Source organism: Nerophis ophidion, linkage group LG22, assembly GCF_033978795.1.
Source record: "Nerophis ophidion isolate RoL-2023_Sa linkage group LG22, RoL_Noph_v1.0, whole genome shotgun sequence".
Classification (NCBI taxonomy): Eukaryota; Metazoa; Chordata; class Actinopteri; order Syngnathiformes; family Syngnathidae; genus Nerophis; species Nerophis ophidion.
In genome coordinates, this window is record NC_084632.1 from 6,879,617 (window position 1) to 6,899,964 (window position 20,348).

The following is a 20,348-nucleotide window of genomic DNA, read 5'->3' on the forward strand; positions in this document are numbered from 1 at the left end:
AATAGAAGGTAAAAATAAGCTAAATAGGTTTCAAAAAGGTAGAGAAAAAATATCGGGTTATTGAAGGTAAATGGAAGGTACAGTATATAAAAAGGTACAAGAAGGTAAAAGAAAAAAAAGTGAACGCATGTGGGTTTTTGGTAATAGAAGGTAATAAGAAGGTACAAAAAGGTACATGAAGGTAAATAAAAGGTCATTTAACACTAAATGGAAGGTAAAAGAAAAAGGTACAAGAAGGTAGAAAAAGGTAAATTGAGTTGAATAAAGGTAAAATAAGGTACAACAAGGTAAAACGAGATGACTAAAGGCAAAAAGTAAATACAAGGTTTAAAAAAAATAAAAAGAATGTAAAAAAAAAAGGTAAATAGAAAAAAAGTATGGAAAAAGTTAAATAAAATTAATAGAAGGTAAAAAAAAGGTACAAAAATTAAAGGTGAATAGAAGATAATTAAAAGGTAAAGGGAACTAGAAGGTAAATTGAAGGTACAAGGAGGTAAAATAAAGTGACTAGAAGGTAAAACAGGGATACAAGTCAACGTAGGTCAATTGAAGGTGAAAGAGAGAAAATACAAAGTAAAAAAGGTAGAAAGTAAATAGAAGCTAAAATAAAGTGAATGTTTAATAGTAGGTCAAATAAGCCAAATGATGAAAAGAAGGGATGTAAAAGAAGGTAAATGCAAGGTAGAAAAAGGTGAAAATGAAAAAAAGGTAGAGACGGTAAAAGGTGAAGAGAAGGTAAAAATAAGCTAAATGACAGGTTTCAAAAAAAGGTAGAGAAAAAATATCAGGTTAAAGAAGGTAAATGGAAGGTATATAAAAAGGTACAAGAAGGTAAAAGAAAAAAAGGGAACGCATGCGGATTTTTGGTAAAAGAAGGTAATAAGAAGGTACAAAAAGGTACATGAAGGTAAATAAAAGTTAATTTAACACTAAATAATTGGTAAAAGAAAAAGGTACAAGAAGGTAGAAAAAGGTAAATTGAGTTGAATAAAGGTAAAATAAGGAACAAGAAGGTAAAATGAGGTGATTAAAGGTAAATACAAGTTCAATAGAAAGTAAAAGGTAGATACAAGGTTTAAAAAAAAGAAAAAGGATGTAAAAAAAATTTGGTCAATAGAAAAAAGGTATGAAAAGTAAAATAAAATTAATAGAAGGTAAAAAAGGTACAAAAATTAGAGGTGAAAAGAAGATAATTAAAAGGTAAAGGAAACTAAATAGAAGGTAAATTGAAGGTACAAGAAGGTAAAATAAAGTGACTAGAAGGTAAAACAGGGATACAAGTCAACGTAGGTCAATTGAAGGTGAAAGAGAGTAAATACAAAGTAAAAAAGGTAGAACGTAAATAGAAGCTAAAATAAAGTGAATGTTTAATAGTAGGTCAAATGAGCCAAATGATGAAAAGAAGGGAAGTAAAAGAAGGTAAATGCAAAGTACAAAAAGAAAAAAAGGTAGAGACGGTAGAAGATGAATAGAAGGTATAAATAAGCTAAATTACAGGTTTAAAAAAAAAAGGTAGAGAAAAAAATTGGGTAAATGAAGGTAAATGGAAGGTATATAAAAAGGTACAAGAAGGTAAAAGTAAACTTGTGGATTTTAGGTAATAGAAGGTAATAAGAAGGTACAAAAAGGTACATGAAGGTAAATAAAAGGTAATTTAACACTAAATGAAAGGTGAAAGAAAAAGGTACAAGAAGGTAAAAAAAAAGGTTGAGTTGAATAAAGGTAAAATAAGGTACAAGAAGGTAAAATGAGATGACTAAAGGTAAAAAGTAAATACAAGGCTTAAAAAAAATAAAAAGAATGTAAAAAAAATAAGGTAAATAGAAAGAAGGTATGGAAAAAGTTAAATAAATTAATAGAAGGTAAAAAAGGTACAAAAATTAAAGGTGAATAGAAGATAATTAAAAGGTAAAGGAAACTAAATAGAAGGTAAATTGAAGGTACAAGAAGGTAAAATAAAGTGACTAGAAGGTAAAACAGGGATACAAGTCAACGTAGGTCAATTGAAGGTGAAAGAGAGAAAATACAAAGTAAAAAAGGTAGAACGTAAATAGAAGCTAAAATAAAGTGAATGTTCAATATTAGGTTAAATAAGCTAAATGCTGAAAAGAAGGGAAGTAAAAGAAGGTAAATGCAAGGAAGAAAAAGGTGAAAAATAAAAAAGGTAGAGACGGTAAAAGGTGAAGAGAAGGTAAAAATAAGCTAAATGACAGGTTTCAAAAAAAGGTAGAGAAAAAATATCAGGTTAATGAAGGTAAATGGAAGGTATATAAAAAGGTACAAGAAGGTAACTAAAAGGTAATTATACACTAAATGGAAGGTGAAAAGGTACGAGAAGGTAAAAAAGGGTAAATTCAGTTGAATAAAGGTAAATAAAAGGTGAAAGGTAAAATAAGGTACAAGAAGGTAAAATGAGGTGACTAAAGGTAAATACAAGTTAAATAGAAAGTAAAAAAAAGTAAATGAATGCAAACAAATTAAATGAGGTTAAAAGAATAAAAGCTATACAAAAGTTGAAATAAAATCTATAAAAGGCAGAAAAAAGGTAAAAAGTGAATGTAAAGAAAACAAAATAGAAGTTAAATACAAGTTAAAAGGTAAATTGGAAATTAAAAACCACGTCAAAGAAGATAAATGAAGGTGAAAAGAATTAAATAAAATGTACAGGGAAGGTATAGACATAAAAAGGTAAATAAAAGATAAATAGCAGGTAATGAAGTTTATGGCAACCAGATGTTTTGTTTTTGTTTATTTTAACTGTTTTCTCCAAAAGACCCACCTAAACCATAAAGTCTCTTTTATCCCATTAATGGAACCAACAAATGGATCAATGACTGAAATAATATAAACAGCTGCAGCCCTAACAGTAATAAAAATAATAATACAACTATTTGGAGGTGATCACATGACATCTATCCCCCTGACCACGGGTCTGTCTGCAGACTCACTGGAGGACGTGGCGAGGGAAGCGCAGGCGACCCCAGGACTGCAGCAGCTTGCGAGGGTCCTGGCCGTCCATCTGCAAGTTCTTAATGGAGCTGATCATCTGTGCATGCATGTCTCTGACCACGGTGGGGGGGGAGGGGGGGAGGGGGGGGGGGGGGCAAAACAAATCAAGAAGAACGTAAAAACGGGAAGAAGGGACAAGTGTGTGTGTGTGTGTGTAAGTGTGTGTGTGACAGGGGTGCCCAAAGTTTTTCAAATAAGGGCCACAGACCAACAGACTCCAGGAAGAAATAAAAAAAAGGGCTTTGAAAAACTGTGAATTCTGGGAATTCCTGGAATTTTTTCCAACTTGTAGGTGAAAGTGAAATGGTTTGAATGGGATGAGAAATGTGGGATATGTAGTAGATTGTGTTTTTCCCTTTTGTCAATAGGGAGAAATTCCGGGAAAACTGGGAATTTGGGGAAAGGGAAAACATATTTTGCGTACGATATATCGGAAGAGAAGTGTGGGTTGATGGTTGAAAGGTTTAAAAATGGAGAAAAGAGAATTTCGGGTATTGTAGAACTATGAAAATGTCCGTTCATTTGAATGGGAATTTACTGGTTTGAATTGAGAATAGGTATTTCGGTATTCCTGGAATTCCGGGAAAACTCGGAATTTGTATGGAAAAAAATTGGAGCATTTGTTGTCCCAACTAAGATTGTTTTGAAGGTGGAATGGTCAAAAATGGTTGAAAAATGTGAAAACTTTGCAGGAAGAAGGGAAAATAGGGCTATGGGAAACAATGAATTCTGGGAATACCTGGAATTTTGTAAAACTTGTCTGTGGTAGATTGTAGTAGATTGTGTATTTCCCATTTATTGTCAATAGGGAGAAATTCCAGGAAAACTCGGGAATTTTGGGAAAGCTAAAACATTTTGCGTACGATATATCGGAAGAGAAGTGTGGGTGGATGGTTGAAAGGTTTAAAAATGGAGCAAAGAGAATTTTGGGTATTGTAGAACCATGAAAATGTTCGTTCATTTGAATGGGAATTTACTGGAAATTTGTGAATTTGGAGAAAACTGGGGTTGTTTGAAAATGATGATGCTAGCAAAAATGATACTGTGTTGGAATTTTTGAATATTGACGTAGTAACAGTTTGAATTGACAATAGGTGTATCGGGGAAAACTCGGAATTTGTATGGAAAAAAATGTGAGCATTTGTTGTCCCAACTAAGATTGTTTTGATGGTGGAATGGTCAAAAATGGTTAAAACATTTGAAAACTTTGCAGGAAGAAGAGAAAATAGGGCTTTAGAAAACTGTGAATTCTCGGAATTCCTGGAACTTTTTTTAACTTGTGTGGTGAAGGTGGAATGGTTTGAATCGGATGAGAAATGTGGGATATGTAGTAGATTGTATATTTCCAATTTATTGTCATTAGGGAGAAATTCCGGGAAAACCGGGAATTTGGGGAAAGCTAAAACATATTTTGCGTACGATATATCGGAAGAAAAGTGTGGGTGGATGGTTGAAAGGTTTAAAAATGGAGCAAAGAGAATTTCGGGTATTGAAGAACTAAGAAAATGTCCGTTCATTTGAATGGGAATTTCCTGGAAATTTGTGAATTTGGAGAAAACCGGGATTGTTTGAAAATGATGATGCTAGCACAAATGATACTGTGTTGGAATTTTTGAATATTGACGTAGTAACAGTTTGAATTGACAATAGGTATTTCGGAATTCCGGGAAAACCCGCAATTTGTATGGGAAAAAATAGGAGCATTTGTTGTCCCAACTAAGATTGTTTTGAAGATGGAATGGGCAAAAATGGTTAAAAAAACGTGAAAACTTTGCAGGAAGAGGGAAAATAGGGCTTTAGAAAACAATGAATTCTGGGAATTCCTGGATTTTTTAAAAACTTGTCTGTGGTGAAGTTGGAATGGTTTGAATCGGATGAGAAATGTGGGATATGTAGTAGATTGTATATTTCCCATTTATGGTCAATAGGGATAAATTCCGGGAAAACCGGGAATTTTGGGAAAGGGAAAACATATTTTGCGTACGACATATCGGAGGAGAAGTGTGGGTGGATGGTTGAAAGGTTTAAAAATGGAGAAAAGATATGAGAACTTAGGGTATTGTAGAACTATGAATATGTCCGTTCGTTTAAATGGGAATTTCCTGGAAATTTGTGGATTTGGAAAAAACCAGGATTGTTTGAAAATGATGATGCTAGCACAAATGATACTGTGTTGGAATTTTTGAATATTAATGTAGTAAAAGTTTGAACTGAGAATAGGTATTTCGGAATACCTGGAATTCCGGGAAAACTAAGAATCTGTATGGAAATAAAAAAGAAGAGCATTTTTTGCCCCAACTAAGAGGAGTGTTTTGAAGGTGGAATGGTCAAAAATGGTTGAAAAATGTAAAAACTTTGCAGAAAGAGGTGAAGATAGGGTTTTGGAAAACTATGAATTCTGGGAATTCCTGGAATTTTTTTGGAACCTGGAAAATGGTAGTTTGATTGTCCACGGTGAGTGGAGTGGTTTGAACAGGATGAAAAATGTGGGATATGCAGTAGATTGTATATTTCCCATTTATTGTCAATGAGGAGAAAATTACGGGAAAAGCGGGAATTTTAGGAAAGGGAAAACCTGTTTTTCATTCGATATTTTGGGTGAGAAGTGCGGGTTGATGCTTGCAAGGTTTAAAAATGGTGCACAATTTTGAGAATTTCGGGTATTGTCGAACTTTGAATATGTCCATTCATTCGAATGGGAATTTCCTGGAAGTTTAGGATTGAGCCGAGGGCCGCACTTTGGACACCCCTGGAGTAAGACAACCCGGCAGAGTGAGGACACCTGGGAGGGAAACACCAACAGTAACCCGAGAGTGTGCAGGATAGTTGGAGGTGTGAGGGCTCTGCTAACTAACATGATTCTCCCACTCGGCGTCTTTGTTTACCGCAGAGCACACCACCACCAGACAACCATGCTGCATGATCCCTTCCAGAAACACACACACACACATAAACACACACACACACACAGAGGAAGAGACGAAAGGAGTTTCCACGCCCCGTTCTCGGGGAACAGGAAGTTGTTACGGGTGCGTGTCGCATCCAAACGGTGGTAGCGAGCCTGGTGAGGTTAATACCGCGCGTCTGACTGAGGGCTGGTCCATGCAACACCTTTCTGTACTTACCACGCACCAGTGGCTAAGCAGGCAGGAAAGGGGCGGGGCCACACCGACAAAAAGAAGAAACGTCTTCGACACGCCAGCAATGGCGGAGCTGATTGGTCGAGTCCCTGCAACACTGACGGCTAACAGGAAGTCAAAAAAATCGGAAAAATCTACTGAACTAGGATATGCAAAGTGGAGTGTGTGGTTGTTGGAACGCTTCAAAAAGGATGAGAAATGTGGGATATGCAGTAGATTGTATGTTTACCATTCATTGTTAATGGGGAGAAAATTCCAGGAAAACTGGGAATTTGGGGAAAGAGAAAACATGTTTTGCGTTCGATATATCGGAAGAGTAGTGTGGGTGGATGGTTGAAAAGCTAAAAAAATGGCGCAGCATTTTGAGAATTTAGGCCATTGTACAACTTTGAATATGTCCGTTCGTTTGAATGGGAATTTCCTAGGAATTTGTGGATTTTGGAAAAACCGTGAATTTCAGAAAATGTTGATACTAATCCTCGAGGATTGTGTTTTGAAATGTGGACTGTGAAAAGAGGTGAAAATAGGGTTTTGAAAAATTCTGGAAATTCCTGGAATCATTTTGAACTTCAAAAATGGTAGTTAGATCGTCTAAGGTGAGGGGAGTGTGTGGATGTTGGAAGGCTTCTAATGTGGGCTATGCGGTAGATTGTATATTTCCCATTCATTGTCAACGGGGAGAACATTCCGGGAAAACTGGAAATTTGGAGAAAGTGGTAACATGTTTTGCGTTCGGAAGAAAAGTGTGGGTGGTTGGTTGAAAAGCTAAAAAAATGGCGCAGCATTTAGGCCATTGTACAACTTTGAATATGTCCGTTCATTTGAATGGGAATTTCCTACAAAATTGTGAATTTGGGGAAAACCGTGAATTTCAGAAAAAGTTGATACTAATCCTAGAGGATTGTGTTTTGAAATGTGGACTGTGAAAACTTTCCGGGAAGAGGTGAAAATAGGGTTTTGAAAATGTTTTGAAATTCCTGGAATTATTTTGAAGTTGAAAAATGGTAGTTGGATAGTTTAAGGTGAGGGGAGTGTGTGGATGTTGGAACGCTTCTAATGTGGGCTATGCAGTAGATTGTATAATGCCCATTCATTGTCAATGGGGAGAACATTCCGGGAAATTACATGAAAACCGAGAATTTTGGAAAAGGTAAAAACATGTTTTGGGTCCGATATATTGGAAGAAGTGTGGGTGGATGGTTGAAAAGTTAAAAAAATGGCGCATGATTTTGAGAATTTAGGCCATTGTACAACTTTGAATATGTCCGCTCATTTGAATGGGAATTTCCTGGAAATTTGTGAATCTGAGGAAAACTGGGAATTTCAGAAAATATTGATACTAATCCTAGATGATTGTGTTTGAAGGTCAAAAATGTGGACTGTGAAAACTTTCCAGGAAGAGGAGAAAATAGGGCTTTGTGAAATCTGGGAATTACTGGAATTTTTTAGAACCTGGAAAATGGTAGTTTGATTGTCTACAGTGAGTGGAAGTTGGTGAACGTGGAACGGTTTGAATGGGATGAGAAATGTGGGATATGCAGTAGATTGTATATTTCGCTTTCATCGTCAATAGGGAGAACATTCCAGGAAAACTGGAAATTTGGAGAAAGTGGTAACATGTTTTGCGTACGATATATCGGAAGAAAAGTGTGGGTGGATGGTTGAAAAGCTAAAAAAATGGCGCAGCATTTTGAGAATTTAGGCCATTGTACAACTTTGAATATGTCCGTTCATTTGAATGGGAATTTCCTAGGAATTTGTGAATTTGGGGAAAACCGTGAATTTCACAAAATGTTGATACTAATCCTAGAGGATTGTGTTTTGAAATGTGGACTGCGAAAACTTTCCGGGAAGAGGTGAAAATGGGGCTTTGGAAAATTTTTGAAATTCCTGGAATTGTTTTGAAGTTGGAAAATGGTAGTTAGATAGTCTAAGGTGAGGGGAGTGTGTGGATGTTGGAGCGTTTCTAATGTGGGCTATGCAGTAGATTGTATAATGCCCATTCATTGTAAACGGGGAGAACATTCCGGGAAATTACATGAAAACCGAGAATTTTGGAAAAGGTAAAAACATGTTTTGGGTCCGATATAGTGGAAGGAGTGTGGGTGGATGGTTGAAAAGCTAAAAAAATGGCGCAGCATTTTGAGAATTTAGGCCATTGTACAACTTTGAATATGTCCGTTCATTTGAATGGGAATTTCCTAGGAATTTGTGGATTTTGGAAAAACCGTGAATTTCAGAAAATGTTGATACTAATCCTCGAAGATTGTGTTTTGAAATGTGGACTGTGAAAAGAGGTGAAAATAGGGTTTTGAAAAATTCTGGAAATTCCTGGAATTATTTTGAACTTCAAAAAAGGTAGTTAGATCGTCTAAGGTGAGGGGAGTGTGTGGATGTTGGAACGCTTCTAATGTGGGCTATGCGGTAGATTGTATATTTCCCATTCATTGTCAACGGGGAGAACATTCCGGGAAAACTGGAAATTTGGAGAAAGTGGTAACATGTTTTGCGTTCGGAAGAAAAGTGTGGGTGGTTGGTTGAAAAGCTAAAAAAAAATGGCGCAGCATTTAGGCCATTGTACAACTTTGAATATGTCCGTTCATTTGAATGGGAATTTCCTAGAAAATTGTGAATTTGGGGAAAACCGTGAATTTCAGAAAAAGTTGATACTAATCCTAGAGGATTGTGTTTTGAAATGTGGACTGTGAAAACTTTCCGGGAAGAGGTGAAAATAGGGTTTTGAAAATGTTTTGAAATTCCTGGAATTATTTTGAAGTTGAAAAATGGTAGTTGGATAGTTTAAGGTGAGGGGAGTGTGTGGATGTTGGAACGCTTCTAATGTGGGCTATGCAGTAGATTGTATAATGCCCATTCATTGTCAATGGGGAGAACATTCCGGGAAATTACATGAAAACCGAGAATTTTGGAAAAGGTAAAAACATGTTTTGGGTCCGATATATTGGAAGAAGTGTGGGTGGATGGTTGAAAAGTTAATAAATGGCAAAAGATTTTGAGAATTTAGGGCCTTGTACAACTTTGAATATGTCTGTTCATTTGAATGGGAATTTCCTGGAAATATGTGAATTTGGGGAAAACTGGGAATTTCAGAAAACATTGATACTAATCCTAGATGATTGTGTTTGAAGGTCAAAAATGTGGACTGTGAAAACTTTCCAGGAAGAGGACAAAATAGGGCTTTGGAAAACTGTGAAATCTGGGAATTTCTGGAATTTTTTAGAACCTGGAAAATGGTAGTTTGATTGTCTACAGTGAGTGGAAGTTGGTGAACGTGGAACGGTTTGAATGATGTGAGAAATGTGGGATTTGCAGTAGATTGTATGTTTACCATTCATCGTCAATAGGGAGAACATTCAGGGAAAACTGGAAATTTGGAGAAAGTGGTAACATGTTTTGCGTTCGATATATTGGAAGAAAAGTGTGGGTGGATGGTTGAAAAGCTAAAAAAAATGGCGCAGCATTTAGGCCATTGTACAACTTTGAATATGTCCGTTCATTTGAATGGGAATTTCCTAGAAAATTGTGAATTTGGGGAAAACCAGGAACTTCAGAAAATATCGATACTAATCCTAGATGGTTGTGTTTCGAAATGTGGACTGTGAAAACTTTCCGGAAAGAGGTGAAAATGGGGCTTTGGAAAATTCCTGGAACTAATTTGAAGTTGGAAAATGGTAGTTAGATAGTCTAAGGTGAGGGGAGTGTGTGGATGTTGGAGCGCTTCTATTGGGATGAGAAATGTGCGCCACGCTACCACTACTGTTTGACGAGACCCTATTACGTATGTCTAGCTTATGTGCTATTGTGCGCTTAGCTGCTGTGTAGCTGCTCGTTCTTAATAGCCTGTAGCTTAGCACGTTTGCTTTTTGTAAACAACTAAAATAGAAGAGTGTGTGTGTTACATGTTAACTGGCTTTGCACAAATAGACGCAGATTTAATTTCCCAGCTTTTACCAGCAAGCTGATATCAGATTGATATCAATATCGGTATTTTAGATTTTGGACATTACTGCACGTTTTTTGTCCATGTCAGCCACCGTACAAATCAAGTCCTTGGTTCCTGCCTGCCCAGCTTGGTGCCTCCGAGTCCTGCTGGCCACTCTGCACTTACTTTTTACTCTTATAGCTAGCAAAGATGTCTTCAAAGGCCTCTAGAGGGCGCTCCTCTGACTGATCAAAGTAGAAATCGAGCATAGAGACTCGTCTGTGGAAGGCAGCAGAGAAACACACACACACACGCGCGCACACACACACACACACGCACACACACGCACACACACACATAGTGGTCACCACCGTGTTGAGTGGGGACTAGAGATGGGGACCGTTCACATTTGAACCGATACGGTACCAATTCCCGGTACCTGGGAACCGATACAACAGAATCGAATTTTCCGTTATTTTGTGTGTGTCAACACATTTTTACTGTTCGATAATAAAATAAACAGAAGGTAAAAGAAGGTGAATAGAAAGGCAGAATGACAGGTACAATAAGGTAAAAGAAAGTATATGGAAGGTAAGAAGGTGCATTGAGGTAAAATTAGGTGAAAAGAAGGTAAATATAATGTAGAAAAAGGTACATTTGAGGTAAAAGCAGTTACATTGAAGGTATACAAGGCTCAATAGAAAATAATTAAAAGGTAAAAGGAAGGTAAAAATGGTAAAATGGAAGTAAAAGAAGGTAAAAAGAAAGTAAATCATTTAAAGGGTAAATAAGGTTCAAGCAGGTAAAAGAAGGTCAAAGAAAAAGGTCAATGGAAGGTACATATGAAGTAACAGAAGGTACATACTAGGGACGGTAAAACAAATAGTAAAATAAGGTAAATAGAAGGTAAAGATGTAAAAAAGCAAATAAGGTAAGAGAAGGTAACGTACGGGTAATTAACAGGTAAAATAAAAGGTAAATATATTTACCTTCTGTCACTTATAGGTACCTTTTTTTACATTACAAAGTGAAAGAAGGTAAATAGAAGGTAAATGGAAGGTAAAGACAGTAAAACAAAAGGTAAAAGAAGGTACATAATGGTGAAATGAAGGTAAAGGAGGGTAAATAAGGTAAATGCAAAGTAAAGATGGTAAAAGAAAAGGTAAACAAGGAAAAAAGTAATTAAGGTATAAGGAGGGATATGGAAGATAAAGAACAGGTAAATACCAGGCAAAAGAAGGTAAATGCAAGATAAAAGCAGTTCAATTGAAGATTGCAACCGATCGTGTCGACTCTGCAACTGCACGTGAGGTGCAACAAAGGTAAGGCACACTTTGATTTTACGTGACTCGATACCCGATTTAGGTTGGTGCCTATTAAAAGTGACGACTCTGCAGCCGGACGCGGAGGCTCTGCAGCCGGACGCGACGACTCCTTCAAGCGGACGGAAGACTCTTACAACCGGAGGCGACGACTCCTACAACCGGAGGCGACGACTCCTACAACCGGACGCGACGACTCCTACAACCGGACGCGACGACCCTGCAACCGGACGCGACGACTCCTACAACCGGACGCGACGACTCTGCAATCGGACGCGACGACTCTGCAACCGGACGCGACGACTCCTACAACCGGAGGCGACGACTCCTACAACCGGACGCAACGACTCCTACAACCGGACGCGACGACTCCGTCCGACTCCTACAACCGGACGCGACGACTCCTACAACCGGAGGCGACGACTCCTACAACCGGAGGCGACGACTCCTACAACCGGAGGCGACGACTCCTACAACCGGAGGCGACGACTCCTACAACCGGAGGCGACGACTCCTACAACCGGAGGCGACGACTCCTACAACCGGAGACGACGACTCCTACAACCGGACGCGACGACTCCTACAACCGGACGCGACGACTCCTACAACCGGACGCGACGACTCCTACAACCGGACGCGACGACTGCGTCCGACTCCTACAACCGGACGCGACGACTCCTACAACCGGAGGCGACGACTCCTACAACCGGAGGCGACGACTCCTACAGCCGGAGGCGACCACTCCTACAACCGGACGCGACGACTCCTACAACCGGACGCGACGACTCTGCAACCGGACGCGACGACTCTGCAACCGGGCGCGACTACTCTGCAACCGGACGCGACGACTCTGCAACCGGACGCGACGACTCTGCAACCGGACGCGACGACTCTTACAGCCGGACGCGACGACTCTTACAACCGGACGCTACGACTCTGCAACCGGACGTGACGACTCTGCAACCGGACGCGACGACTCTGCAACCGGACGCGACGACTCTTACAACCGGACGCGACGACTCTTACAACCGGACGCGACGACTCTTACAACCGGACGCGACGACTCCTACAACCGGACGCGACGACTCCTACAACCGGACGCGACGACTCTGCAACCAAACGCGACGACTCTGCAACCGGACGCGACGACTCTGCAACCGGAGGCGACGACTCCTACAACCGGACGCGACGACTCCTACAACCGGACGCGACGACCCTGCAACCGGACGCGACGACTCCTACAACCGGACGCGACGACTCTGCAATCGGACGCGACGACTCTGCAACCGGACGCGACGACTCCTACAACCGGAGGCGACGACTCCTACAACCGGACGCGACGACTCCTACAACCGGACGCGACGACTCCTACAACCGGACGCGACGACTCCGTCCGACTCCTACAACCGGACGCGACGACTCCTACAACCGGACGCGGCGACTCCTACAACCGGACGCGACGACTCCTACAACCGGAGGCGACGACTCCTACAACCGGAGGCGACGACTCCTACAACCGGAGGCGACGACTCCTACAACCGGAGACGACGACTCCTACAACCGGACGCGACGACTCCTACAACCGGACGCGACGACTCCTACAACCGGACGCGACGACTGCGTCCGACTCCTACAACCGGACGCGACGACTCCTACAACCGGAGGCGACGACTCCTACAGCCGGAGGCGACGACTCCTACAGCCGGAGGCGACGACTCCTACAGCCGGAGGCGACGACTCCTACAGCCGGAGGCGACGACTCCTACAACCGGACGCGACGACTCCTACAACCGGACGCGACGACTCCTACAACCGGACGCGACGACTCTGCAACCGGACGCGACGACTCTGCAACCGGGCGCGACTACTCTGCAACCGGACGCGACGACTCTGCAACCGGACGCGACGACTCTGCAACTGGACGCGACGACTCTTACAACCGGACGCGACGACTCTTACAACCGGACGCTACGACTCTGCAACCGGACGTGACGACTCTGCAACCGGACGCGACGACTCTGCAACCGGACGCGACGACTCTTACAACCGGACGCGACGACTCTTACAACCGGACGCGACGACTCTTACAACCGGACGCGACGACTCTTACAACCGGACGCGACGACTCCTACAACCGGACGCGACGACTCCTACAACCGGACGCGACGACTCTGCAACCGGACGCGACGACTCTGCAACCGGACGCGACGACTCTGCAACCGGACGCGACGACTCTGCAACCGGACGCGACGAATCTGCAGCCGGACGCGACGAATCTGCAGCTGGACGCGACGACTCTGCAACCGGACGCGACGACTCTTACAACCGGATGCGACGACTCTTACAACCCAGACGCGACGACTCTTACAACCCAGACGTGACGACTCTTACAACCCAGACGTGACGACTCTTACAACCCAGACGCGACGACTCTGCAACCGGACATGTCGACTCAGCAATCGGATGTGACATGCAACAAAAGTATCAAGATATGGCACAGTTTGCTTTAATGGGACTCGACACCCAATTTAGGTTGGTGCCTATGAAACGTGACAGCTCTGCAACCAAACTTGACGGCTCTGCAACCGGACGTGTCAACTCTTACAACCGGACGCAACGCCACGTGCAACAAATATTACACGTTTTGATTTTACGTGACTCGACAACCGATTTAGGTCGGTGCCTATGAAACGTGACGTCTCTGCAACCAATCTTGACGGCTCTGCAACCGGACATGTCAACTCTTACAACCGGACGCTACGCCACGTGCAACAAATATTACACCCTTTGATTTTACGTGACTCGACACCCGATTTAGGTCGGTGCCTAATAAACGCGACAGCTCTGCAACCGGACTTGGTGGCTCTGCAACCGGACATGTCGACTCTTACAACCGGACGCTACGCCACGTGCAACAAATATTACACCCTTCGATTTTACATGACTCGACACCGGATTTAGGTCGGTGCCTATGAAACGCGACAGCTCTGCAACCGAATTCGGTGGCTCTGCAACCGGACGTGTCGACTCTTACAACCTGGCGCTACGCCACGTGTAACAAATATTACACCCTTTGATTTTATGTGACTCAACACACGATTTAGGTTGGTGCCTATGAAACGTGACGGCTCTGCAACCAAACTTGACAGCTCTGCAACCGGACATGTTGACTCTTACAACCGGACGCGACGCCACATGGGACAAAGATTACACCCTTTGATTTTAAGTGACTCAACACCCGATTTGCGTTGGTGCCTATGAAACGTGACGGCTCTGCAACAGGACTTGACGGCTCTGCAACCTGACATGTCGACTCTTACAACCGGACACTACGCCACGTGCAACAAATATTACACCTTTTGATTTTACGTGACTCGACACCCGATTTACGTAGGTGCCTATGAAACGTGACGGCTCAGCAACTGGACTTGATGGCTCTGCAACCGGACATGTCGAATCTTACAACCGGACGCTACGCCACGTGCAGCAAAATATTACACCCTTTGATTGTACGTGACTCAACACCCGTTTTGCGTTGGTGCCTATGAAACGTGACGGCTACGCAACAGGACTTGACGGCTCTGCAACCGGACATGTCGACTCTTACAACCGGACGCTACGCCACGTGCAACAAATATTACACCCTTTGATTTTACATGACTCGACACCGGATTTAGGTCGGTGCCTATGAAACGCGACAGCTCTGCAACCGAATTCGGTGGCTCTGCAACCGGACGTGTTGACTCATAACCTGGCGCTACGCCACGTGTAACAAATATTACACCCTTTGATTTTACATGACTCGACACCGGATTTAGGTCGGTGCCTATGAAACGTGACGGCTCTGCAACGGGACATGTTGACTCTTACAACCGGACATGTTGACTCTTACAACCGGACGCTACGCCACGTGTAACAAATATTACACCCTTTGATTTTACGTGACTCAACACCCGATTTAGGTTGGTGCCTATGAAACGTGACGGCTCTGCAATGGGACTTGGTGGGTCTGCAACCGGACGTGTCGAATCTTACAACCGGACGCTACGCCACGTGTAACAAATATTACACCCTTTGATTTTACGTGACTCAACACCCGATTTAGGTTGGTGCCTATGAAACGTGACGGCTCTGCAACCGGACGTGTCGAATCTTACAACCTGACGGTACGCCACGTGTAACAAATATTACACCCTTTGATTTTACGTGACTCAAGACCCAATTTAGGTTGGTGCCTATGAAACGTGACGGCTCTGCAACCGGATGTGTTGACTCTTACAACAGGACGTTACGCCAAGTCCTACAAATATTACACCTTTGATTTTACGTGACTCAACACCCGATTTAGGTCGGTGCCTATGAAACGTGACGGCTCTGCAATGGGACTTGATGGCACTGCAACTGGACATGTCGACTCTTACAACCGGACGCTAGGCCACGTGCAACAAATATTACACCCTTTGATTTTACGTGACTCGACAACCGATTTAGGTCGGTGCCTATGAAACGTGACGGCTCTGCAACCGGAAGCGACGGCTCCGCATTTGAACATGTCGACTTACAACCGGACGCTACGCCACGTACAACAAATATTACACCTTTTGATTTTACGTGACTCAACACCCGATTTAGGTTGGGGCCTATGAAAGGTGACGGCTCTGAACCGGACTTGGTGCGTCTGCAACCGGACGTATCGGATCATACAACCGGACGCTACGCCACGTCCTACAAATATTACACCTTTGATTTTACGTGACTCAACACCCGATTTAGGTCGGTGCCTAATAAGCGCGACAGCTCTGCAACCGGACTTGATGGCTCTGCAACCGGATGTGTCAACTCTTACAACCTGACGCTACGCCCCATGTAACAAATATTACACCCTTTGATTTTACGTGACTCAAGACCCGATTTATGTTGGTGCCTATGAAACGTGACGGCTCTGCAACGGGACTTGATGGCTCTGCAACCGGACATGTCGACTCTTACAACCGGACGCTACGCCACGTGCAACAAATATTACACCCTTTGATTTTACGTGACTCGACACCCGATTTAGGTCGGTGCCTATGAAACGTGACGGCTCTGCGACCGGACGTGAGGTGCAGCAAAGGAATGAAGACCCCGTAGTAGCGGCGGAATCGGGTGGGTGCCTGTAAAAGTAGCGAAGTGGGTACCCATCCCTAGTGGGGAGTGTTTGTGAAAGTGTCCCTCTTCATATATCAGGTTGTGTGGAAAAGTGCTAATGAGCGTGGTACCAAAACCCTGAAGTTACTTGGCTGACCCCCAAAGGAAGAAAGTTCCAAGGTGACAGGAGAACATATTTAGTTTGCTGCTCTTACTTGTACATCCTCTCCACGGGAGCGTTGGCACGCTGAAGCTCACCCAGTGGCGTCCTGGAGATGGGACGCACAACTCCTACACAACAACACACAACAAACACTGTGGTCAGGAGAGAGTGAGTGTTAAAATAAGCTGCTGTTAATAGAGGATCTTTGACCAACGTTTTGGAAGTAAGTACTGTTAATAGAGGATCTTTGACTAGCTTATTTGCAGACAGTACCTAAAAACAGCAAAGTGTGCTTGTCATTTAGGGGATCTTTGGCCAACGTTTTGGAAGTAGGTACTGTTAATAGAGGATCTTTGAGTAGCGTTTTGGTGATGGGTACATAAAAAACCAGCAGAGCGCTTCTGTTGTATGGAGGATCTTTGAGCAACTTTTTGGAACTATGTACTGTCAATAGAGGATCTTTGAGTCACATTTTTGTGATGGGTACATAAAAAACCAGCAGAGCGCTCCTGTCGTATGGAGGATCTTTGACCAACTTTTTGGAAGTAGATACTGTTTATAGAGGATCTTTGAGTAGCGGTTTTGTGATGGGTACATAAAAAACCAGCAGAGCGCTTCTGTCGTATGGAGGATCTTTGACCAACTTTTTGGAACTATGTAGAGGATCTTTGAATAGCATTTTTGATGAGCACCCCTGTCACATGGAGGATCTTTAGCCAAGTTTTTGGAAGTAGGTACTGTTAATAGAGGATCTTTGAGTAGCATTTGTTTGATGGGTACATAAAAAAACAGCAGAGCGCTCCTGTCGTATGGAGGATCTTTGACCAACTTTATGGAGGTAGGTACTGTTAATAGAGGATCTTTGAATAGCGTTTTTGTGACAAGAAATAAAAAACCAGCAGAGCACTTCTGTCGTATTGAGGATCTTTGACCAACTTTTTGGAACCATGTAGAGGATCTTTGAGAAGCATTTTTGATGAGCACTCCTGTTGTATGGAGGATCTTTAGCCAACTTTTTGGAAGTAGGTACTGTTAATAGAGGATCTTTGAGTAGCGTTTTGTGATGGGTACATAAAACACCAGCAGAGCACTCCTGTCATATGGAGGATCTTTGACCAACTTTTTGGAACCATGTAGAGGATCTTTGAGAAGCATTTTTGATGAGCACTCCTGTTGTATGGAGGATCTTTAGCCAACTTTTTGGAAGTAGGTACTGTTAATAGAGGATCTTTGAGTAGCGTTTTTGTGATGGGTACATAAAACACCAGCAGAGCACTCCTGTCATATGGAGGATCTTTGACCAACTTTTTGGAACTATGTAGAGGATCTTTGAGTAGCATTTTTGATGAGCACACCTGTCATATGGAGGATCTTTAGCCAACTTTTTGGAAGTAGGTACTGTTAATAGAGGATCTTTGAGTAGCATTTTTGATGAGCACACCTGTCATATGGAGGATCTTTAGCCAAGTTTTTGGAAGTAGGTACTGTTAATAGAGGTTCTTTGAGTAGCATTTTTTTGATGGGTACATAAAAAAACAGCAGAGCGCTCCTGTCGTATGGAGGATCTTTGACCAACTTTATGGAGGTAGGTACTGTTAATAGAGGATCTTTGAGCAGCGTTTTTGTGATGGGTACATAAAACACCAGCAGAGCGCTCCTGTTTTATGGAGGATCTTTAACCAACTTTTTGGAACTATGTAGAGGATCTTTGAATAGCATTTTTGATGAGCACCCCTGTCATATGGAGGATCTTTAGCCAAGTTTTTGGAAGTAGGTACTGTTAATAGAGGATCTTTGAGTAGCATTTTTTTGATGGGTACATAAAAAAACAGCAGAGCGCTCCTGTCGTATGGAGGATCTTTGACCAACTTTTTGGAAGTAGGTACTGTTAATAGAGGATCTTTGAATAGCGTTTTTGTGACAAGAAATAAAAAACCAGCCGAGCACTTCTGTCGTATTGAGGATCTTCAGCCAACTTTTAGGAAGTAGGTACTGTTAATTGAGGATCTTTGACTAGCATTTTTTTGATGGGTACATAAAAAAACAGCAGAGCACTCCTGTCATATGGAGGATCTTTGACCAACTTTTTGGAACTATGTAGAGGATCTTTGAGAAGCATTTTTGATGAGCACTCCTGTTGTATGGAGGATCTTTAGCCAACTTTTTGGAAGTAGGTACTGTTAATAGAGGATCTTTGAGTAGCATTTTTGATGAGCACACCTGTCATATGGAGGATCTTTAGCCAAGTTTTTGGAAGTAGGTACTGTTAATAGAGGATCTTTGAGTAGCATTTTTTTGATGGGTACATAAAAAAACAGCAGAGCGCTCCTGTCGTATGGAGGATCTTTGACCAACTTTATGGAGGTAGGTACTGTTAATAGAGGATCTTTGAGCAGCGTTTTTGTGATGGGTACATAAAACACCAGCAGAGCGCTCCTGTTTTATGGAGGATCTTTGACCAACTTTTTGGAACTATGTAGAGGATCTTTGAATAGCATTTTTGATGAGCACCCCTGTCATATGGAGGATCTTTAGCCAAGTTTTTGGAAGTAGGTACTGTTAATTGAGGATCTTTGAGTAGCATTTGTTTGATGGGTACATAAAAAAACAGCAGAGCGCTCCTGTCGTATGGAGGATCTTTGACCAACTTTTTGGAAGTAGGTACTGTTAATAGAGGATCTTTGAGTAGCGTTTTTGTGATGTGTACATAAAACACCAGCAGAGCGCTCCTGTCGTACGGAGGATCTTGGAAAGCAGCACTGACCTGAGGTCTTGGCGGCCCAGGAGCGTCCGGCCTCGTTGAAGGCCGCCATGCCCCTGATGGTGGCGCGCAGGATGCCCCAGCGGAACATGGCCACGGGGTCCATGCCGATGAGCTGGCGCACGTACGCCCGGTCGCTGCTCCGCAACAACGCCACAATGTCCGGACGCATGTGGTCGGTGTTCTTCTCTCGGAAATCCTGCGGCGGGGTAAAGTTAGCGTGGACGGCGTTAACGACCCCCCCCCCCCCCCCCCCCCCCGCCATACCTTGATCTGGTACTTGACTTTCCCGGCAAAGTGTCGGATGACGAAGGCGGGCTCCATGACGGGCGTGGACACAAAGTACTTGTTGCCCTGATGCTGCTGCTTGAACTTGGCCAGCAGGGTCTCGTCGGTGGCGTGGGGGAAGCTGGGCAGGCGGGACAGGAATGAGGGTGTGGACGGCGGCGGTGTTTAAAAGACGGGCTTCTTCTTACTTGCTCTCCTCGTCCAGCAGGTAGAGGAGGCCGGTGGGCTTCTTGCTGATGAGGTGGATGCAGCCCACGTTGTCCGTGTAGTGGATGTTGTGCCAGGTGATGCCCTCCGCTTGGTACTCCTCCTGGACAACACACCACTCACCTTCTTTAGGAAGACTCCCTCACAACTTTTCAACACCAGGATTGACATTTCTCACACCGCTCCAAAAAAAACCGTCCACTGTTACTAGGATGCTTAGTAGAGATATCACAGAAGTGTGCAAAGCATGGCCGGCTCTACGCAAGGGCAAGAGGGGGCAGAGCCCCCTTAAATAAATGTCTTGCTCCCCTCACCTCCCAGGGGGTGGAACAAGGGGCTGGGTCAACCGCAGAGAGTAATTTGTGACTATCATTGGTACTTTACCTTTAAT

The 20,348-nt window shown here is 42.9% G+C and overlaps 1 protein-coding gene across 12 annotated transcripts in view; it reads right to left on the reverse strand.

Annotated features, from left to right (window-relative positions):
- The window catches only part of si:zfos-588f8.1, a 254,175-nt gene that overhangs the window by 71,241 nt on the left and 162,586 nt on the right, over positions 1–20,348 (reverse strand). For 7 of the 12 annotated variants that reach the window (XM_061883142.1, XM_061883143.1, XM_061883139.1 and 4 more), the window contains 6 exons: positions 19,939–20,060; positions 19,730–19,871; positions 19,466–19,661; positions 16,754–16,829; positions 10,276–10,368; positions 2,949–3,062 (listed from right to left, as the gene is read on the reverse strand). In XM_061883142.1, the coding sequence (XP_061739126.1) occupies positions 2,949–3,062; positions 10,276–10,368; positions 16,754–16,829; positions 19,466–19,661; positions 19,730–19,871; positions 19,939–20,060 (743 nt within the window). The remainder of the gene's footprint in view (positions 1–2,948; positions 3,063–10,275; positions 10,369–16,753; positions 16,830–19,465; positions 19,662–19,729; positions 19,872–19,938; positions 20,061–20,348) is intronic. The other 5 variants (XM_061883146.1, XM_061883148.1, XM_061883147.1 and 2 more) reach the window with 3 other exon arrangements.